This window comes from Malus sylvestris, chromosome 10 (genome assembly GCF_916048215.2).
Source record: "Malus sylvestris chromosome 10, drMalSylv7.2, whole genome shotgun sequence".
NCBI classification, from domain to species: domain Eukaryota; kingdom Viridiplantae; phylum Streptophyta; class Magnoliopsida; order Rosales; family Rosaceae; genus Malus; species Malus sylvestris.
This window is the reverse complement of record NC_062269.1, coordinates 25,991,890-26,014,913: the sequence shown is the minus strand read 5'-3', so window position 1 is coordinate 26,014,913 and position 23,024 is coordinate 25,991,890. Positions and strand designations below refer to the sequence as shown.

General features: G+C 37.3%; 3 protein-coding genes and 1 pseudogene across 3 annotated transcripts; 3 read left to right on the top strand and 1 right to left on the bottom strand.

The window, feature by feature from the left end:
- Nucleotides 1–227: 227 nt before the first annotated feature.
- Nucleotides 228–2,382, top strand: LOC126586473 (protein FAR1-RELATED SEQUENCE 5-like). The gene is made up of 3 exons (XM_050251322.1): nt 228–366; nt 892–1,277; nt 1,823–2,382. Exons 1-3 carry the CDS (start codon nt 300–302, stop codon nt 2,066–2,068), a joined length of 699 nt encoding a protein of 232 aa, XP_050107279.1. The 5' UTR covers nt 228–299; the 3' UTR covers nt 2,069–2,382.
- An 8,452-nt stretch (nt 2,383–10,834) lies between these two features.
- LOC126586476 (protein FAR1-RELATED SEQUENCE 5-like) lies at nt 10,835–14,240 on the top strand. Its single transcript, XM_050251330.1, has 3 exons — nt 10,835–11,173; nt 11,677–12,131; nt 13,326–14,240. Coding segments are annotated over exons 1-3 (657 nt in total). The 5' UTR covers nt 10,835–11,172; the 3' UTR covers nt 13,527–14,240.
- Nucleotides 14,241–15,385: 1,145 nt separating this feature from the next.
- LOC126586477 (uncharacterized) lies at nt 15,386–16,330 on the bottom strand. The gene is made up of 2 exons (XM_050251331.1): nt 16,164–16,330; nt 15,386–16,059 (listed from the first exon to the last, which is right to left on the bottom strand). Exons 1-2 carry the CDS (start codon nt 16,169–16,171, stop codon nt 15,492–15,494), a joined length of 576 nt encoding a protein of 191 aa, XP_050107288.1. The 5' UTR covers nt 16,172–16,330; the 3' UTR covers nt 15,386–15,491.
- A 3,646-nt stretch (nt 16,331–19,976) lies between these two features.
- LOC126584369 (disease resistance protein RPV1-like) lies at nt 19,977–22,145 on the top strand (annotated as a pseudogene).
- Nucleotides 22,146–23,024: the final 879 nt, after the last annotated feature.

Here is a 23,024-nt window from a genome sequence, read left to right as displayed (position 1 = left end):
AAATATGAACACCCAGAATCCGTACCTGAATTAAGATTCCCAACAAAAACTGGCAGGTGGGAAATTACCAAAATTCAATCCTTACCACTTTCTCACTTATTTTCTCAGGAAACAAAAGGAAAAGCAAGCCCAGCTAAAAACAAGTGGTACAACTAAACGACTAGTAAAATGATGTCGTTTGGAGGTCGTACGACGTTGGGACAATAAACAAACAAATAAATAAGCGAGGGGAGGTGCGATTAGAAAGCGAATTGGAAACCGTGAAATTTTTGTTGCCATTTGTGAGCAAGCGCAGAAAAATGGAGCGTAGATTCGATAGAAGACCAAGACCTTGGCTTGGTTTGATTGGAAACGACCCCAAATCCCGTAAGTTTTGTGCTAGCTTTCTCTTCCATCCAGTAATTTTGTGTTTGGTTGCCGAGAAAATTTGAATGAGATTTTGAGCTGCTTGTGTACAAGTGTAATCTATCATGGGTTTTGCCTTTTAATTGGGATTTCATGGTTTTTTTGGTTTGGAGTGTACAGAAACTTCTGCCCAGAAAAGAAAAGTTAAATGAAAAGCTCTTGAAAGTTTAAAGATATGAACTTTTCTAATTGATTATGGTGAAAAAATGGCTTAGGGAAGAATGAATTTGGCTTCCATTTCTGTAATTCCAGCGTTTAATTACTCAAAATCTTGTTTTTTACTTGAAGGATTTAGTTTTTAACTGTCTGATTCATGAGGAAGAATTAACTTTGGTGTTCAACAAAAGCATATAAATCTTCAGGGTAGGAGGAAATTCAGTAGAATGTGATTTGTAGGGGGGGGGGGGGGGAGAGAGAGAGAGAGAGTTATTATGTTTCTCGAATGTAATAGTATGTGACGTGTGGTTGTGAATTTGGATTGGACAGCCGGAGCACCTGAAACTTCGGTCGAAAGGGACTTGAATGCAGTTGGAGAACCATATGTTGGTATGGAGTTTGAGTCTGAAGATGCTGCCAAGGAGTTTTACGAAGATTATGCAAGGCGTGTTGGATTCATCATGCGTATAGGCCAGTGTCGTCGATCGCATGTTGAGAAGAGAATTCTTTCCCGTAAGCTATCCTGCAATAAGCAAGGTGGGCGTTCTTTAAAAGCTAGAGACCAAGTCCGGTCAGTTCGAAGACCGCAACCTACAACAGGAGAAGGGTGTAAAGCGATGATGCTAGTCAAACTTAAAAAATCTGGAAAATGGGTCATTACAAGAGTTGTTAAGGACCATACTCATCCACTTATAGTTTCTTCCGGGAATTCTATGGTAAGTTTATCTATCTAAATTCAAGAAAAAAGTAATCATTGCCCGAATCTTTACTTTATTTTTTAGTAAATGAAGTTGCTCTTTTATGCCTGTTGCTCTTCTTATCGAACTTCTAAAGCATGAGGAGAAAATGATCGATGGAACTTTGCTTATTGACTGCGTTGCTGAAACTTTATTTTCTGATATCGTAGTTTATGTATCTTCTGATCAGGTCTAAGTGGTTTAGATTCCTCACCCCTGCTATAACTAGCATGGTTTCCGTCTAATGTAATTCACCAGCTTCTCTATGAATGGGGCCTTTCAGGTTTCCATGTAATGGAGTTTCACAGGCTTAGTTTTTGGATGTTCCAGATAATCGGAAAATATATTATTCAGGATGGGCGTATTTTTCTTTCCTTTTAAGATGAAGAATCTCTTATTTAGGTTGTTTCTGCTATTAGGAAATATGGTTCGACAAAGGATCTGAAAGTGTTTATGGGTATATGATAGCGGAAGTGCATTACTTGCAACCTCTGAATCTGATTTTCTCTCAAATAACTTTGCAGGATGCAAAGGATATGAAGATTGCGGAACTCACTATGGACCTGGAGCGTGAAGAGCAATTATGTGGACAATATCGTGAGCTACTACTTACATTGCTGAATAATGTTGAGGAGGAGACGGAACACATAGCAACGAAAGTTAGAGGAGTCGTTAACTATGTAAGAGAATTTGAGACTCAAGTTGAAGGGATTCCAGAAAATCAAATGGAGTCAAGTTCGAGGGCTTCCTCAAAATCAAACGGAGACTGAAGTTCAAGAGCTTCCACAAAATCAATCAGGCGACAATTAGAGACAGAAGTATGGCTCTCTGCATACTAGTTGCATGAGGATTCGACTAATGTTCTCCTCGGGAGTATTCTGACAGACTAACATACTGTACAGCAGAGTTGGCTTGGCTGATTTATCGCACAAGCAATCTCGAAAAATGTCTTGAACCGATAAACCTTCATTGTTTAATCGAACGAAAAAAACCAATGAAAGTTTGTGGAAGAATGTTGGATTTTCATTGAACTGTAGAATAATGGCACATCTCTATTTGTGATAAAGAAATTGATTGCAATTAACACTGTACATTCTTTGGTGATGGAGCTGAATGGTGAGTAATTCACAGATGAAATCCTAGTTTTATTTTCCAATGCTGCTATCTACAACGAGAAAGATTTTGCATTGTTCGTAAAACCAAGTAGTTTTTCTCGATTTTCCGATTCTTATCACCCTGCAATCATTAACAAGCAAATTAGTCAATTGCGGAAATTGAACTGAGTCAAAAGTATTGATGATTGCAGGGTGATAAGGATTACTATCATAAAATAATAATCATAAACTCAAAAGATTGCTATCAAAGAATTCTAAAGTTGATTCATGAACAGATTCGAAAATTTTCCAATGATTACTTATCTCAAAATTCACCCTTCTTTATTCTCTACTTGAATTTTTTTTCATCGGTGGTTCATTCAACAAGTTTGAAATAAAATAAAAATTCGCACCAAACATATATATTAGGGAAAAATTAATGTCTAATTTGGTTTTAAAACAAAATTCCACCAATTACCAAATGTTTTAGGATTTGAACTAAGTTTGAATATCATCATTAGCTTACCAATTGTACTAAACGTTAGCAAAAATTCTACATTACCATATAGTTGTACCATCTCTCTAATAAGGTGTGACCCACATGCATGACGGGACCTACCTTTATTAGAAAGATTGTACAAATAATGATACAAATTTGTGGTAAGTGTAGCATTACGCAAACGTTAACTAAAGAATTAGATAGTGATTATACAAAGAAGAGCCCATATGAAGTTTATAAGTAACAAAATGGATTACTATATAATCTAAATGTGTTAGCAAATACAATGAGTTACTATACAGACCCTTTTAATTATTGATACATGATATTTTCTTTTTGGAGTGAAACTTTCCTTACATCTCATTTGTCCCACATTGGTCAAGTTGAGAAGTTTCACACACTTTATAACATCAAATCCATCATACAAAATAATTGGAAAGATGGACCATTGGGAGCAAAATTGGGCTCAAACCTTGGGGTTGGGCTTTGATATCAAGTCCAATAATAAATTAATTTTTTAATTTCGGATTTAATTAATTATTTTTTAAACCAACATACTCATCATTTTAGATGAAGTCTGAGACATCGAAAAAACGCCAAAGAGCAATGCACCCCTTTCAGAAGATGCATCCCAAATTCATACATGTTTAAACCAAGTTTTCCGGTGCTGGAATCCTGGTTTGATCGTTGAATCCTGATGAAGTAGATATCCATCAAATTACAAGCACCGAGTAGGGATGGAATTATGTTTCAAGGACATTGCGGTACGCAAGCCTCGATCATTATTTTTACTTTTTTTGGTAAAAAATAAAGCTTCATTCATGAAAGGGAGATTACAATATGTGCAAGATAGGCCTAAACCCAACCAAAACAAAAGAATAGCAAGACATAAAATAAAAACAGGCCCAAGCAAAGAGAGAGCAACAACCCAATACATAACAGGAGGCCCACATAAAATTAGGCCCGTAGGCAAAGTAAGAAAAGACAACAACAAAACCCTAATCTTAATCAACACAATGGCAGCCACCATCGTTGCCACCACCGCAACAGCCGCCACAAAGGAATACATTGCCCTAAACTAAAGAAAGTGCCTAACTAAAAGCTAGATCTAAGAAGGTTGTGCAAAATCCATCCTCTAAGAACCAAAACCGCCACAACACCTGGAAGAAAAGACACAAACCGTAACAGAAGGAGGGGGAGAGCAAAGGGGGTGTGCAAAACACCCTTGTTTCGACGTGAATCGTTCCACACTTTGCCTAATTTTTTCGGCAAGCAGAATCAATAGTGAATTGTGTGGGTTGGCTCTAGTGTTAAGACAGAGCCCAAGACCTTGAGACCTAATTTCTGATTAAAGGTTGGAAAATATGAGGGGGAGCAAGGGGAAGGAAGGAAATAGGGGTGCAATACGGAGGGAAGGTGGGTTTGGCGATGATCTACCATTGAGTGAGGAGAAGGTCAAAAAATGAGACAAGAGCTCAAAAAGCTGAAATAAAATTCAGACGAAAACATAGAAGAAGAAGAAGGGAGGAAGAAAAGCAGAAAACAAGATAATCAGGGGGCTACCACCGACCCTAAAGCCAAAGGCTAGGGCCGGCGGCTATAAGATGGTTTTCTTTGGGGTTTTCCTTCTGCAAAGAGAGTTTATTATTTTTACTTGTTTAAAGATTATCTTCTTTGCTTTATACTCTATCAGTATATTTAGTTGTAATTTAGTGTTTGTTAGCATATTCAAATTTATCTCTATATATATTTATCATTGATTGTTAGTTTATATCCAACAATTACTAGGATTGTTAGGTTTTGAGTTGTTTGTATAAGCTTTTGAGGATCTAATTTGTAGTTATTTTTCACACATTTTAAAATATAAAAAATAAAACAAAAAAGTTACAAAAAAAATCATTGTGTTGTAGAACAGTGGATGTCCACTCAAATAATTAAATAATGGGCAAGTTGCCCTTCCACTGTTTGCCGAAGCTTGCTTCCTACGACTCCTATTTTCTATATAAATACAAACCCCACACAACACCAAAGTAGAGAGACTCACAACAAAGATAGGAAGGAACAGAAAGAAAGAAAAGAGAGGAAAAAGAGAGTAGAGAATAGAGAGAGTTATCTTTGTACTCTTATTATTCCAAATTATAATGAAAGCACCACTGCTGCCCCGATGGCGTACTCCAGTCACACTGACTGTAGAGGAACCTCGTAAATTTTGTGTCTTATTTATTTATTCCACTGCACCCACCGCCGATTTTACAACACGTTATCAGCACGAGAAGCTCTCGTGTCAGTGGAAAACACAACTTCCTCTGCCACCTACGACGGCTCCTTTTTCAAATCCCCAATCAAGTGGGAGGCCATGGGGTTTCTTATGTTCAATGGCTTCGGTGCATCACTGCATGGAGCTACTAATTCTCAGTCTCCAAATTTTCACAACCTTCAGGGAGGTCAGCTGCAAGCACAGAACTATGGAGGTGTAAGGGCAGCGATGAACCAAGCTCCAAGTCAAGGTTCTGAGCATAAGCATGTTGGACAGTGCAGTTGTTCTTGCTCCTTGTGTTGCTGATATGTCCTCTGAGGACACCACTGAACGAGGAAGGCGAGACTGATGAGAAACAGAGAAAGTGCTCAACTTTCTAAGCAGAGGAAAAAGTATTATGTGGAAGAGCTGGAGGATAAGGCAAAAGCAATGGGAACTTTTGAAAATATAACAAAGAGAATAAATAATAAAAAAAAAATTTTAAAAAAAAGGAAAGGGAACATGGTGCATCAACACCACAAAAATAATAAATAAAAAAGGAAAAGGTTTGAAACGGTGCCGACATAAAAGAGAAAAAAAAAGGGGCATGATACATTTTATATGTGAATGGTGTTGGCTTAAAATCCTTTCATAAGTTATATTTACTTTAAAGCAATTTATTTATCATGGACGGTTTTACCGCCTACTGCTTTAAGTTTTGATTTATGTGAATGGTGCTGAATTAAAACCTTTGTCACAATCTTTATTTACTTATATGCAATTTATTTACTATGGCTGGAATTACCATCTATTACTTTAATTTATTTATTGTACTTCTTTTGTTACGATGAGTATATACAGAACCTGAAGTTCCATCATACAAAAAGATCGGGCATGAAGTCCCTTGATCCTTAAGATCAGGACATGAAGTTCCTTGATGAGTACCGTAAGTCTGAAGTGCTGCAGTGCCTCAACTCAATTGTAATAAAAGTCATAAGAGTTTCAGTCCACAGACTATTAAATAAGGACCAGAAGTTCCTTATGTCCATACTCAAAATGGTTTAGCATAAGCATTTATTAAGCGGATGAAATTGATTACCTGCGCTCTGCACATGAAAACGTAATTGCCAGTTTCTACATGGGGACATGTCATTTTACATGATGCAATATTAATTTGGTTGAGACATGTTGCCAACCATCAATATTTTTCAATACAACTCGTGTTTGGGCACTAACCAAACATTACACATCTACGAGTTTTTGGTTGTGTTATCTTTGTGCTTATTGCATTACCACAACGTACTGAAATGAGGCATCATCGTGGATTGGGCATTGATATTAAACACCATCTATCATTCAATATTTGGAACCCTTGACTGAGGATATGTTTACCGCGTGGTTTGCGGACTGTCATTTTGATAAGACAATTTTCCCACCGTTAGGTGGAGAAAATAACATCGTTCCAAAAGAATGATGAGAAAATATCATTGCAGAAGAATGATGAGAAATGACTGTTCCAGAAGAACGAATAGAATTTGTCTTATTTTGATTTACGAAGCAATCAATATAAAAATGAAGTAAGAATAATTGAATGATGTAACGAAAGTGATAAAATCACATACACTTACTGCAAATGTGCCTACAAGAATTAATGTCCCTGTTAGACAATATAGTGAGACAGTAAATCATTTATTTGTTGCACGCCTGAAGCGTGGTAGACTTTCAAACTCAAAAGGTTTGGTCATTTGAAAGAAAAAGAATATGACATTACTGAACTATTGCATTCTCGAAGCATAACTGTTGTATGCCGGAAGTATAACAGTTGACGCATGGATACAAGTCCTAGAAAGGACAATCCGCAGATATGGGAATTTTGATGTCTCATGCATGAAGCATGATAGACGTATAGGTTCCAATGACTCAAATCCCATAAATGGAGATTAAAATCCAAGCTCTATAACACTCAATAGGAGGTTATGATCCGCATTCTCTAAATTATGACTATCCTGGAAGAGATAATGTAATGTCTTTGAAGAGGCAATGGATATCCAAAGAAATGAAAAGCTTTTATGCATTCGCATGCACATGAGAATATGGGATCACAAATTGATGATAACCAATGGTAATTTTAGTTTTTATAAGTAGGTACTAAATTTATCAATGAGCTGTGTAGATATTGAGTCCTGTTCTTTTTTGTCAACAAAAATTATTGGCCAAAATGGAAAAAGGCAATTCCATTACAATTTTGTAAGAATGTGGAGAAATGGACCTATATATATATATTTGAATATGATACAAATAGCCAAAAGAAGCTAAACCAAGGAGGTTACATATGAGCATTTGTAATTCAGTGAAATACACTCATATGATATGACATAAGGTTACTAATTGAAACCTGAAATTATACTCTTGTAAATGAGTTCATATGAATGGAAGGGTTGTGAGTCGCCCACATTATATCTCCATAAGTAAATCCCTCAAGTATACATGGGAGCAAATTGCTCTGTATATGGTCTAAAGGAAAATGTGTCATGAAGTGTAGAAAATCTCTGAAGGATTCAAATTGCTTACATACCAATGAATGGTATAAACTGCCTTAGTGAGTACTATCATTATGATATTGTTGCAACATACTAAAATCTCTTGCAAGAGTTGTTGATATTAACTTGAAACTCCTGAATAGTCTAGAAAGATTGTAAAGTGTTGAGAGAAATATTGTCTCGAGCTGCAGATCAAATAATCTACCAACACGAATCTTATCCATGATGTTTATGGTATTAAAGAACTATATGGATTAAAGATCATGAGTTGAATACTCAAGTGGTTAATTAATATTTTGACACTAAGAAAAATCATTTATCTTTGTGAGGGTAAAGATAAATTGATATTTGGTCCAGAAGTGCCACATCTTAGTGAAGTATATGCTTTATTGTATTTAGCACAATACATTGAATGAAATAAAGCTTATCTATTAATATCTCTGAGAAATTACAGATATGTGCATACATATGGGTTAAAAAAAACAAACAGGATTGAGTTTTCACAAAAGTTGCTCATGTGAAGCCTCAGTACTTGGCAGTACCCCAGAAGGGGGAGGCATTGGAGATTGATCATGTGACACCCCAGTACTTGGCAAAACACCAGAAGGGGAAGGCATCAGTTGCCTTCGGAATCTAGCAATGAACCTCTGGTGATCACTTTGAATTTGACTTTCGGATTCTAGCAGCTGGTCGAGCTTTCTTTTTATGCTCATTGAGTAATTATTTATAAGCACGTGCAACTCTATTCTTTTGCTTGAGCCCTTTGATCTCTTGTTTAAGACTTGTCACCTCAGCCATCAATGATTCAACTTGGCGAGTTTGAGCAAGTAGGCGTTGACCCATGTTGGATACAAAGCCCGCACATTGAACACTGAGAGCCAATAAGTCTTGAATGACCGACTCATCAGACCATTTTGAAAGGATTCTGTTATCCTTGAGAGTGAGAAGATTCCTAGCTACCATTGTAGCGGTTATGTTGTTCTTCATCACAGAGTCCCTAAGTATAAGAGGACCATTAAAAGATAAGAAGGACGAGCGCCATATATTATCCTGGCGTGGCTCATCTGTATCACTCGTAAAACTCAAATCTAAGCAAATGTTAGATGGGCAAGCCATTTTCAGAAATTGATGAAAGAAAAAGGTTGAGTAGAGTGAAAACTCATAAATACAACAAAGACAATTTTCACAGGCGGGCAATCTTCAAAGTGTGCATTTTAAACAAAATTAATGTCTCTATAAAAGAAGATGCAACAGAGCCACTTGTTCAAAAATTGCAGAGACACTGCTCTCCGAATTTCAAAAGCTAGATGTTCCTGAATAAAGTTCGTTGGTATTTTTCAGATGCAATATTAGCTTTTCGGATATCACGTGCAACTTTGTCAAAAATCTCTGACAAAGTTGAAAACGCGTAAATCTTACTGTTCTAATTACACCACAGTTGCTAACAAGAGTAAAGGCACAACACCACTACTTGCTATTGGGAAATCTCTATATATGTCGACATCCATTCTCCATAACAAGGCAGACCTACAAGAATACCTAATTCTTCCTCATCTCCGAAAATGCATCTTCAACAAAGCATCTCGAAATACTCAGTTTTCTTCCTCTCCGAGAATACCTCTTCAAACAAGTCACACCATAACAAGAGTATCTCATATCATCAAGGTCGAAAGTAAGGGTATCTCATATCATGCTTTCCATTGTCCTTTTTCTATGTTGTTGCTCTTACCTGCAAGACAAGGAGAAAAAGAGCCATCAATCGTCACTTGGAATCAAGCTTCCGATCTGGAACTGATTGTCTGGAACCTTTGCCTGGTTGCTTACCATGCATTGCTCTCGAGTACTCATTTTCAATTGTTTATGTTGGTTATTTACACTGAAGCTGCCAAGCATGATGAGTCGTTGATAAGTGATGTTCTGAATGACCATTCAAATGCAAGGGTTGTTTTCCACTCCTACATCAAGGGACAAATACTGCAAGAGAAGATGTCACACTTGCATGGGGAAAATTAGGGAAAATACCACTTCTGCAAGGGGAACAGATAAGGCAAGTGAAAATGATACATTAAAGCATGTGGAGACAAGCACAACAAAACTTGTGTTGATTCATCCCCGACGGAGCCGAAGATCACTTGTGACGTGGAGCTGCTCGTGGTCCCATTTCATTCAAGAACAAGTCTCAAGGCCTTTGAAGAAATCACAAATCCAATTCAAGATCAAGTGTCCACCACCCTTGAATCCAATTCAGCTCTAAATAAAATGAGTAAATTCATACCTTTGGAGGAAGTCTAGCAGAAGGCCCTCCAGTCCAGTTCAAGAACAAGCCTGTGGAAAGTCAACGAGCACAACAGATATGGTACTACTCATCAAGGGGAGCATCCAAAAACAGATCAAGATTTTAACGAGTCAATCGAAGACTTGTGGTCATCCAAGGGGGAGTTTTGTAGAACAGTGGATGTCCACTCAAATAATTAAATAATGGGCAAGTTGCCCTTCCACTGTCTGCCGAAGCTTGCTTCCTACGACTCCTTTTTTCTATATAAATACAAACCCCACACAACACCAAAGTAGAGAGACTCACGGCAAAGATAGGAAGGAAGAGAAAGAAAGCAAAGAGAGGAAGAAGAAAGGAGAGAATAGAGAAAGTTATCTTTGTACTCTTATTATTCCTAATTATAATGAAAGCACCACTGCTGCCCCGATGACATACTTCGGTCACACTAACTATAGAGGAACCTCGTAAATTTTGTGTCTTGCTTATTTATTTCACTGCACCCACCGTCGATTTTACAACACATTGACAAATTTTGGAACCGAACAAGATGTTAAATGAGACTTTCCCTCCTCACCCAAATGAACTAAACATTCTAGGCATGGAACGATAGAATATAAGCCAACAACTACTTGAGTTAGGCGACTCAGTGAGATATTGAAAGGAGAACGAAGTGATAGTCAACTTCTATGTTCTTAGAGCGAGCATGAAAGACAGTTTATGTTTTTATCAAATGCATGAGAAATTTATAACGAGGCACTGTTAAATAGCGTAGCGAGTAAAAAAGCCATATTTTAGTTAGTTCAAGCAAACGTCTGTACTCTGCTTGGAAAAAACAGAATCTATATGTCGCCGCATTAGCTTCTTGATTGCCTTTCTTCTTGCATGATCTGAGATAAAGGAGGATGTTTCTATTTTTGTCAAAAATAAAAATTAGAGTATTTAAATTATTTCTCTAAAACTAACATAAATGGATAATTGTAAATGGCAAATAAAAACATAAATGGAAAATTAGATTTTTAAAAATAAGAGAAAAGAAAGTTAAGAAAAGGAAAGGAGGTAATCCGTAGAGAAATACGCAGTTCTTTCGCCGCAGTGGATCATTCATCTGCCATCTGCGCCCGCGCCCGCCACCTCCCAAAACCAGAAGAAGCAAAAAGTTCGTCCCTTTTTGCTTCCTCTCTGTTGCAGAAGCCAAGCAAACTGTTGGGTCGCGATCTCTCTGTCAAAACAAGTGAGTTAATCATTTTCTCTTAGCATTTTCACTCTTTAATTTCCTAATCATTTGTTAATCTGCCCTTAGTGTAAACCTATGATTGTGTTGTTTTGCTGTTTTTGGAATTTCCTTAATCTGTTTGACAGCTGAGAAAAAGTAGAGGACTATAAGATGTGGGTAACTTAGAATTCAGCAACCCCAGTTTTGGGTTGTTCTCAGTTTTCCAGTCTGTTAGTATTTTCTTGTGTTTTCTCGGCAGCCAAACACAACCCAAGTGCTGTTTTCCGGTGGATATTTGAGATATGTGTGTTGTTCAGCATATGTGATCAGAATCATTGGTAAAATGAATTTAGTAGGGTTTTGCTTGGTTACACTATGATGTGAGACTTTGTACAATTTATTAGGTAATTGAAAACTAGTTTGGTATAAAAGATCACAATTTTTCGTCGCAAAATTATTTTTTTTCGCTTGAATTTTGGAAGTTAGAACCTTAGAGTCTTATCACAATGCTTATTTGGCAGTGGATGATGAAGAACTTTCTATGAGCAAGGATGAGGACGTGTTAGAGAGTTCCATTGGGAAAGATGCAGTCACATCTGAGGGGAACTCGGATGCGGAACCATTTGTGGGTATGGAGTTTGAAACTGAAGAGGCTGCCAAGGTGTTCTATGATGCGTATGCAACACAGGTGGGTTTCATTATGAGAGTTGATGCCTTCCGGAGATCAATGCGTGATGGTAAGGTAGTTTGGCGTAGGCTTGTGTGTAATAAAGAGGGATTTCGCAAGACGCGAGCCAAAAGAACTGAGAACAGGAAGCCTCGAGCAATCACCAGAGAAGGGTGCAAAGCAATGATTGTGGTAAAGAAAGACAAGTCAGGGAAATGGGTCGTAACACGATTTATAAAGGAGCATAACCATCCACTAGTAGGTACACCTGCAAATGGTCGCCGCAGTATGCTTCTGTCTCAAACACCAGTGAGTGCTTCTTATCTGCATTTTTTAGTTGCTCTTTTATGGCCTATAGGTTTATTTGTAAGACAGATGCATTGTGATTTGTGTTGATTTAGTTAGTTTGTTTACCTGTCTTGGTTATGATGGTCAATTATCTAGTTTATGTTCGTTGTAGATTTGAAAGTGCATTAGGTGTTCTAGTATCTGTTGCCTGGAAGTGGTTTGGAGCGTTTGCAAGCTGGAAAGTTACTTTTTGTTTATGCATCTTACATGATATTAATAGGAATTCTGGTTTGTGGATGAAGTTAGCAGATGCCCCTTGCTTGAACAGGTTACTCGATGCTGTCATTCTTATGGTTTTCATAGTTCAAAGATTATAGTTCATATATTTCTCAACTTCATGTTAGGCAACCCATGTTCTATCACCTCCAAATGTTCAAACCAGTTTTTCTGTTCAATCTAAAACGTAGGACTTGTTTGGTAACCATTTCGTTTTTTGCTGTACTTTTCATTTTTGGTGATATAGATAGAGAAGCACTTGTGGGAGAAAGGAAAGGAGAAATAAAGAAGGGTAAAGGAAGGAGGGTGGAAGAAATGAAAGGAATGAGTATGAAAATGACAAACAAAATGAGAAAACAGTTTTAAGTTGATTTCAGTTTCATGTTTTTGTTTTCATATAATCTACATTTCTCCCTCCACCCTCACACCGCCTCCCTTCATCCATCTCCATTCCTTGTTTCGCCCATATACTTTCCCTTCTCGAGCACAAAAAGTAAGAACTACAAACTAAAAATGAAATGTTTATCAAATTGGTCCTTAGCTTTGTAAGTTTACTCAAGAAGTAATAAAGAAGTTTTCATAAATTATTTTGGTACCGTTATTAGAATTTGTACAAGTTGTCTCGTGTGGTATATGTACTTGCTTCTCTGGCCGTTTTGTGAGATGTAGGTGTCTGGATTCTGTGCAGTTCAAGTTTTGATGGTTTCTTTTGGTATTGTGCTATAGCTATCGCAGTTACGGTAAATGTTGTACATGTAATGTGCTCTAGTTTACAGTGGTTACAGTAACATTTTATATATTTTATCGGGGCTTGTTAAAGCCATCTAGCAGATACCCGATGCATGTTTGTGACGGCATGGGAAGACCTGCTTTCCATTCTGTTAGTATTTTCAATAACAATCGATATTTACCATTGATTTGCTTTTTGGTTTGTTCCAGGATGAAAAAGACCTGAAAATTCGGGAGTTGACTGCTGAGCTACAACGTGAGCGAAAAAGGTCTGCCACCTATCAAGAACAGCTTGATATGGTTTTGAGGGAGATGGAACAGCATTCCAATCACCTGTCGAGAAACATCGACGGTATAGTCCAAAGCGTGAAAGAAATCGAATCAAAGAGGGTAGCACCTTCAAACGGTTAAGAGCCTGCTCGATTAGTTCAGCTCCTTTCATACGCTATTCCTTGCAATCAAGACTGGAAATATGCACATGTGGGTTAGACTAGTTGGTCAAGACATTGTGCCTATTCTATGAGTTCGAATCCCCCTCCCCGTAGGCTAGAGTAGTTTAGATTATTGACTTGTTAAACAGTAAAACTGTAAATCTTAGTTTTAGGTTGATTAGAAACTGAATTACCCAGTAATTTGCTTTCTTTTTGTGACAAGCGATAGCGATAGTGGGCTGTTGTTAGGGGAGAGAGGGAGTAAGTGGGGATGGACCGATCATCAAGGTCCATAGGCATGATTGTTTTCCGTTACTGTGGTAAACAATAATTTTCCTTCTTTTTTTTTGTTTTGTACTTTTTTTTTTTGGTTTATTTACCCTAGTTTGTACTATACCTACATACAAGTAGCAAGACCTTTTAACTCCGTAGACTTTTTTATAACCCGGTTTTCTTCCTTCGGTCTCTTTTTCTAGTTGCTCGATTGAAAAATTAAGGAACGTAAACAAAAGGAGGAGCGCAGAAACAGAAAATTTGGCTACGAGGATTGAGGTTGGAGATAGGTCAGGGCACGCCAAACTTGACCCATCAAGTTGCAGTACCTAAGCTTGAAAAATCCCATCGGGTTACCATCTTCTGCTCTGCTCCTAACTTCTTGTTGGATTTACGTGTAAACAACTTATTTCTTTGCTTATAGGTTTTGTGCCTTCTAAGCGTAACGGCTTCTTCCATGTTATATGCTCTTTCTTTGTCCCAAGAAATTTCAGATCATAATTTTATGGGTAATAAATAATATTATAAATCAAGAGGGTCCTAAAAAAAAAAAAATAGAGATTTAAGTGCCGGTTTCTAGTAGTTTGCGGAAGCTCTAGTCCCTCGTCAAGCACGAGTTAGAGAATCAATTCCACGTTAACAGAATGAGATATTTTACACGAGCTTATAAGTTAGTCTACTTTTTGTATTGTAAATTAGTTTTATAGTCGAACCTCAACTGCTTTCATCAAATTCCGGTGGAAATGTTCAACAAACAAAAAACGAGTTCTCAAATGCAATACCAAGGCTTACTTCAGCAGTCAGTCGGGAGATCGAAATGCCCAACTGATGAACCTGTCAATCCTTTTGACTGTTCCGTTGAGTTGACGCAAAATGTCATATAGAGAGGGTGCGCATGATGTCGAGGGGGCCGGCATAGGACTTCACGGGTGTTGTCATGTGCCTATGAGGGGGCAGGAATCCCCGATAACAATATCAGCCAGCGCTGCACAGTACACGGGCCAATATTTCTCGCAGTACGCTATTCGGTAAAGTATCGACATGAGAGACGCATATAAGAGCTCTGTGGTGCCACCTCACGTCCGGGAAGGGCGGCACCATACAACAGATAAGCAGGCTAAACATACTGCCATGTCCCGACAGTGAGAAACCTCGTACAAACAAAACAGACCAGCAACGGACACCAAAAACCGTACTCTACATAATCTGATGGTGTCATACAAATTTAATCCATATTTTGCATCAGCTGCTAATTCGAGTGAAATGACAGCTCCGTAATGGGATGCTAATGTGACAGTATCTCAAGGTAATCACGCCGTTCGTGATTGGCTTGGGAGATCGCCACAGGTCATTGCCTATGTAGGTAAGTTCCTCTCCAAACATATGTAACCCATAAACCCTAAATCCCAGTTTCCGACCAACATCAACTGTCTAATTACTTAGGTGAAGCAAATTCCATTCCAAGTTACCATCTTTTCAAGATTCACTCTCAACCAAAACAGGGTCACCTAAAACCTCAAACAAAGGAGAAGAACTTCCCTGCAACGAGAGAGCGTGCGCATGATCGACTTGAAATACCGTTGCATTGACATCCAAAAATCAGATTCAAAAATATACAATCTTGATGGTATCGAACAAGAAACTTACATAAATATAAAATCGGATTCAGCAGCTAGTGAAGAAAAGCATAAACAGCAGTGGAAATATAGACCAGAAGCGCCGTCGTGACCAATACAACAAGCGCCGCCACGGAATGGACGGCGGATTTGCTGCCACACGACAGCATCCCCAGCCTGATCTGAATCACATTCACCATCGACAGCACCAAAAACACACAACCCATGACCGATCCGAAAGCGGACCCCAACATCCCGAATCTCAACGCCTTCAGATTGATGTGGGCCCGGAACGCCTCGTCGACGTCTTTGCTGTTGAGCAGGTTGATCGCCAGCTTCAGTCCCTGCGCCACCAGCGACGAGAACAGGAAGAAGCTGAAGGAGACAACCTCGAACACCAGCAGCTTCTTCGCCACGTCGATCCCGGCGTCGCAGGATGTCCGGTTCTCGAGGCTCCTCTGTCCCGGAGTTGTCAGGGAGAGCCCCACGAAGACGGCGATGGTGAAGAGTGAGTTGACGTTGACCAGGCCGTCCAGCGCCGTGACGTGCACGCTCGTCGTTGACGATGACGACATCACTCTCCGGCCGTCTTGGGTGTAGCACTCTTTTGGGTAGTCGTCAGATCTGGAAATCAAGACAAAAAGCACAAAAAGATGATTAATTTTTCGTTTCAGAGGTCAATTTCTGAAGCTGAAACCTGAGAGAGGGAGAGAGATTGTATGTCTTACTCATCCATGGCGTCGAGATTGTAATTTTGCTTGTGGGGTTTATGTATTTATTTTTATTTTCTTGCTAAATGTAGTTGCTTGTAGTGTTAGTGTTTTCTGTTTGTTTCTTAGGGAAGATGGGAGGAAAGAAGGGAGAGGAAAGATGCTTTCCCTTTTGTTTTTGAATTTTTTTTTTCGTGTAAATTATAGCAAAGATTCTTCAATTTTAATTTAATTGGAGTAATGACCATTTAACTATAAATTTATTACCATTAGTTTCTCAACTAATCAAAACATGCAGCTATGGTCTCTCAACTAAAAATTCATTACCAATGGTCTCTTAACTTTAATCCAATTGGAGAAATGATCATTCAACTTTAACCCAATTGGAGAAATAATCTGTCAACTTTAACCTAATTGTAGCAATGGTCACTCCAACATAACTAAGTTTGACAAAATTTTGACGACGTTGACGAAAATGACTATAGCTACATGTTTTGATGAATCAATGAACCAATGGTAATGAATTTTTAATTGATGAACTATTGTTACAATTTACTTTTTTTTTGGTTACGAGACTTTGGATTGGTTTTTAAGTTGTAAGACTTTTGTAAAAAAAAAATAGTGTTATTTACACATTTATTTTTAATTTTTATAATTTAATTTTTATTTTTAACTGTTGAACTTGATAGATTGAAAAAGATGGAACTGAATCGCCTCCTTAGCATGAGGACTAGAGCGTGCTGAGCAACTTATCAGGCTCTTAAAATTTAATCCGACGATTACAAATAAAGATCTCTAAAAAAATTATAATAATTGTAATCAAATTTTAATGTTTGAATAGGTTGCTCAGCTAGCTCCCTATGCTCGGGAGGATACGAACTGGATGACAGATCTTAATGAACATATGAAATAATAAAATAATAGCAACCAATAAAAAAGGTTTGAGACTTTGAAAAAAGTAGGTGAGGGATTAAAGAAATTGAAAAGTGTGGGGTTTGTTGAATTACTCTCGCAAAAGGATCAGTGTCCCTAACCTATAAAGTAGGATGAAGACGTTCAAGCAATAGTTTTGTCTTGGTCACGTGATTCAAAACAAACCAAACTCCCCTTCAACTTGCTTCAATCTTTGGACCAAAAATTAGTTTTGGGGATTTTTGGGGCAAATTTAACTCAAGAAAAAGATTAAGGTAAAGCCATTGGCCTACCTATGTGCGTATATACGTCAAAAAAATAAAATAAAAATAATCTGGCAGCCCACTACGCGCCTCACTCACGCTTGGCCTGCAGCGCTTAGCAACTGTGGGCTTCCTTGTCAAGGCAGTTGTTGGCCACCAGCTGGAGCCCAACGGCTCTTTTCATGATCCAACAACTAAGATTAATGGATCGTTGGAGATAGTTTATCCAAAGGTCCAAATTCAATTTTTTTAATATTTTAATTCTAATTTATTAATTCATTAAATCCAACGGCTGAACTTTAATATGATCAAATCTAACTAAAAAAAGATCTAACGGCTAAAAATTAAATCCAACGGCTAAAACAATTAATTTTTTTTATCTAAATCAAAATTCACCAAAAAACTCTATAAATACATGTATTTATTCAAACATCCACACAAAATTCACTTTTCGCTTACAATTCTTTCAATTTTTCTTTCTACCCACTTCCAAAACCATTTCTTTCCATTCCCAAATTTTTCAAGATGGCACAAGATCATACTAGAGGGCGTACTTGGTCACATGATGAAGATGTTGCTTTGTGCTTGGCATGAGTTTTGTACTAGCAAATATAGTGTCGTTGACACGAATCAAAATAAGAAACTTTGTAGGCTAAAATTGTTGAGAAGTTCAATCTCAACTCCAACACCAACCGATGAGAAGTTGGTAGTGGGACATCCTGTCCCGAGATTTATTATATTTTATTCTTAATAGTAGTGGAATGACTAAAATGCCCCTGAGAGGCCACGTAGGCCTTCCATGTGGACCTCAATTTTCCTTTCACTTTTCTAGTCTTATTTTACTAGTTTCGAATAGTACTCATTTTTATGGACACGTGACCGCAGACAGAACTCAATTCGGAGCTATAACGAACAAGTTATGTCTGAAACTATGTAAAACTACTGGGACAATTTTAAAACTTGAAATGTGACCTAGTGCAGTGTGCATTAGGGTGTATTTTTTTTTTTTGGGTTTTTATCACAAATAGTCAATGAGATTGATTAAACTCATCATTTGGGTTCATCACTTTCAAAATCAATCAATGTCGTCTATGACATTCACTACTCCACATCAATTTGATCATTTCGTTAAGATTCCATTAACTATTCTATTAGTTTGTATGTGGATCCACAAATCCAATGAAATGGTGACACGTGGATTACACCAAATAAGGGTTTTATCGCAAATGGTCCCTAACATTGATCAAATTCCTCATTTTGGTCCTTGACTTTCACTACCGCACATCAATTTAGTCATTTCTTAAAAATTTCATTAATATTTTTCGTTTATGTTCTGATGTGGTCCCGCTAATCCAATCATATACAGCTCCACTTGGATTAACTATAAGAAACTATTTTTTTTAAGAGTGAACCAACGAATGAGTATTATGCGCTAACATTTCTAGCACCCAATTGAAAAAAAAAAAAAAAAAAAAAAAAACTCAATCTAAATTCGATAAAAATTGAATCCAAATTCAATTCAAATTTAATAGGATTATAACTAACTACAGGGAATGAGGAGTGAGTTCAGGGGGCCAAGTACTTTTGTGGTGTCATGGTGCCTCCTTTTGTTTTTTGTTTTTTTTGAGACCTTGATGAAGACAACGATGACTTTTTTTAGGAGGTGGATTGTCTGCCCTCCCATTTCCATACTCTTCCCATCCTCTCATGTTTTGTGTGATCACAGTTAAGTGACGTCAACATTTTATATTCCTATTACTTTTTATTTTATTATTTTTATAAAAAAATCAATATAAATTATTGATATGACTTAACATTGACCACACAAACAAGAGATGATGAGGAGATTATGGAAATGATAGGGCAGACAATCCACCTTCCTTTTTTTATCTTTTAGTTTTGGTTTTTAGTTTCTTATTTTACTTTTAGTTTTAAATCTTAAAAAAAATAGTTTCTTATAGTTAATTCATGTGACGCCAGATGATTGGATAGTGGGACAAAAAATATTGACGGAACTTTAGCAGAATGATTAAATTGACATGTGGTATTGAAAGTCAATGACCAAATTTATTGATTTTTGAAACTCATGGACCAAAATGAGGGGTTTGATCAATGTCAGGGACTACTTACGATAAAAACTCTTATTTTGTGTAATCCACGTGTCACCATTGAATTGGATTTGTGGGTCCTACATACAAACTAACAGAATATGTGAGAGAATCTTAACATAATAACCAAATTGATGTGCAGTAGTGAATGTCAAAGACAACTTTGATTGATTTTGAAAGTGAGAGACCAAAATGATGAGTTTGATCAATCTCAGGGACCATTTGTGATAAAAACCCTTTTATTTTTTTACTTTGTTACATTTGGAGATCAATGGTTTGAATTAAATTTGAAAGTTGCCATAAAAAATGGAGGGTTTGTTTTATTAGTACTCCACATGATATTGAATATACCTCAAAATTTAATACCGAATAACTTGTATAGTTCTATACCCTAATATGCAATGATAATTTCGGCCTTTAACATAAACATCCCGAGAGATGGTTGGATCAAACGTTTTTTTGTTTTTGTTTTTTTTTCTTTTTCAGTTGGACGTCCACCTCCTGCTTGTATCTTTTGATGAGCAAAGAATACCAAGTTTGCAGCGGCCATGTCAGTTGGACAACTATGTATTCTTTGGTTAAAGAGCTGCATGCCAAATTCACTCATTCAACTGCCACCAGTATTCAAATTGGAAGTCTCTTGTTCTAGACTCAAGCAGAAAGCCTGGACACCTCTGCTGGTAAGAATATAATCACAAGAAGACTGCTGTTAAAAATGGACACCTTTATTGCTAAGAATATAAAAACCCATTGATTCATGAAGGCATCGATCCAATTTTCTACATACACTTCACATTCTTCTCTAACCCGATTTTATTGTTATGATTACATAATTAAGATATAAAAACAAAACTATAAAATATGTATATGCACTTAAGATGTGAAGCGTGGTGTGTATGTAGAAAATGTGGGGTGTATATTAAAAGTGTAGGGTGTGAGGGTATTATGGGAAACTATGTAGAATGCATTAAGATAAACTTTGATTAGAAAAGCAAATGTGGGATGTGTTAAAAAATATGTAGAGTATTAACAAAACAAGCCATTGTTGCACTCGTTTTTACGAAAAAAATAATTTACTATCGAAATATGAATTTTTTTTGGTAATATGGAAACGACTTTGCGAAACACCCAGAGAGGAAAGAGTCTACACTTTTTGTTGTTGTAAACTTTTACTGTTTTGTGTCAAAAATGAATCAAACACTTTCATAGGCGATGAGGAAGAAATATCCTCGGCCCTTTCCAAAGCTATAGAAGATTCTATTCTAAGATTTCTATCATCACAGGTCTACACGTTGGTGGGCTGAAAACGCGTCGAAGACTTTGAAGTTTCAAAGAATTACTTAACTCCACACGCGCGCGCGCGCGCACATATATACACACACACATTATGTATGTATGTCTGTAGAGGTATAGCAAGAGAGATCGAAAGCTTTTGAAGGTGTGTTATAATATTTCCACGGCTGATATTGAAGGTGCTTCTTCTCTGACCCGTTCATGGGAGTACAACGTGTTTTTGAGTTTCAGAGACGAAGATACGTGCAATAATTTTATAGATCATTTATACACTGCTTTGTGTCAAAAAGGAATCAAAACTTTTATAGACGATGAGCTTACAAGAGGAGAATAAATATCCGCTGCCCTTTACAAAGTGTTAAAAGATTCTAAGATTTCTATCATCATATTCTCCGAAAACTATGCGTCCTCGAATTGGTGCTTGGATGAACTTGTCAAGACCCTCGAATGCAAAGAATCGAAGAAACAAATGGTTTGGCCAGTTTTTTACAAAGTGAATCCGTCGGACGTAAGAAAACATAGAGGTAGTTTTGGTGATGCACTTGCTAAACTTGAAGGCAAATATAAAGACGACATAAAGAATGTGCACAAATGGAGGAAAGCTCTAACGGAAGCAGCAAACTTATCAGGTGGCCTCTGGGAGTATAAATTTCTATCCTTCCCTTAGTAGTAGTAGTAGTATTTTATTCTTATTAAGTTATCTCATGATTGTTTAAAAGAAAATTGAAAAATTAACAATTTAACTCTAGCTATGCTTTGAATATACAAGGACGAGCGTGGGCTGTAATTTTTCGTTTTTCTGTGGATTGAATTTGAGTGACTGATATTGTCTTAGGAGGTATTAACAATTAGCACTAAAAAAAATCCATCCATCCAAATTTTGTTCTGGGGTGGTCCTTCATAATAACGATATATATCAAGAATCGCTCCAGTGATAATATTGATACCAAGTGTCACTCCAGTGTAAAACTTAATTAAATGAATGTGTATAGAACTCGATCTTCTCTAGACATAGCATTATGTTCTTCTTTCAAAGACAAATGTGTCTAAGAAAATTTCAGTTGTATCGAACATAATATAAGTGATGTTGTCTCGGCACATTTTTCCTTTACAAAAAAAAGAATCTATTAATGTGCACATCTACAAAACTCATGTTTTATATTCGTTGTCGTATAAAACATAAAACGTCATTCCAAGAAATCTATCATTTGCTTTGGCAGGCATGATTCTGAATCTAGACGTATTCAGCACATTGTTGAAGAGATTTCAGTGCATGTTGAAACGGACCTCGTCATAGAGAGCCTCGTCATAGCGTGCATATACCCCCATCAATGGAACCACCGTCTGCAATTTTCAGTGGTTTCGACATCTAGACAATGGATCTTTTAATCCCATTGAAGGAGCAGAGATAAACCAAACTACCTTATTACTGCCAATGATGTTGGTACGTACCTTACTGTTGAAGTCGAGCCTCGGGACAACAACAAGCGCAGGGGGACGGCCGTAAAGCTCTTCGCCAGTGAGCGGAAAATGATTACTTCTTTCCCTGAAATGCAAAGCCAGATAGAGAAGATGGTTCGCGAGGGCCATGCTTCATTCAAGATATTTCAATGCATCGGATACCTTAATATATGGCAGCCTGCTATACGTTGGACATTACCAGGAAAGGTTACAAAATTAAGGGGAGTTCCGTGGTTGCAGAAAAGTTTTCGACAAACACGGTAGTTACGATTCCTCGTCGTGGAAGTCCTGCAGAATTCACAGTAGTTACCGGTTCAGGTACTAGTGATGGTTGTGCTAGGTATCTCTTGAAAACAGACAATACATGTGTTAGAGATGCAGTTGTGCTCACATTGAGGGCATTTCTCACAATTGCTAACGACAGAAGGGGCTCATGGCATTGGCAAAGGAAAGTTGATTTCTTAGCAGAAAGAGTACTGTTTGCACTCAAAATATACCCATTTTTACTTATTTGGATAATTTGGGTAAAATATGGCATTTGAAGGATTAATGAGCAAGAAGACTAACTTGGAAGATATTTAGCTATCAAGTGGGATAGGTTGGCACTATAATATTGTTTCTCCCATTTGTTTTGGTGGTGAGGGTTTGCCAAGAGAGTTGTTTAATCAAGATAAGTGCATGCTTTTTCATGTAAGTGGATGGAAAGACACCATGCATGCTTTCGGGCAAGAATGGGTACTGAAAGAAGCTAGTTTGCTTCTTTTAATTATTTTATTGCAAGTGGGAAAAGACATGTGGTGGAGATGCAACTTGCTTCTTTTTTAATTGTTAGTTTATTACAA

Coding starts and splice junctions, on each gene's coding strand:
- LOC126586473 (XM_050251322.1), top strand. CDS start 300: ATGGAGCGTAGATTCGATAGAAGACCAAGACCTTGGCTTGGTTTGATT. Junction 367..891: donor TGGAAACGACCCCAAATCCC/GTAAGTTTTGTG, acceptor TGGATTGGACAG/CCGGAGCACCTGAAACTTCG. Junction 1,278..1,822: donor TTTCTTCCGGGAATTCTATG/GTAAGTTTATCT, acceptor ATAACTTTGCAG/GATGCAAAGGATATGAAGAT.
- LOC126586476 (XM_050251330.1), top strand. Junction 12,132..13,325: donor TGCTTCTGTCTCAAACACCA/GTGAGTGCTTCT, acceptor GGTTTGTTCCAG/GATGAAAAAGACCTGAAAAT.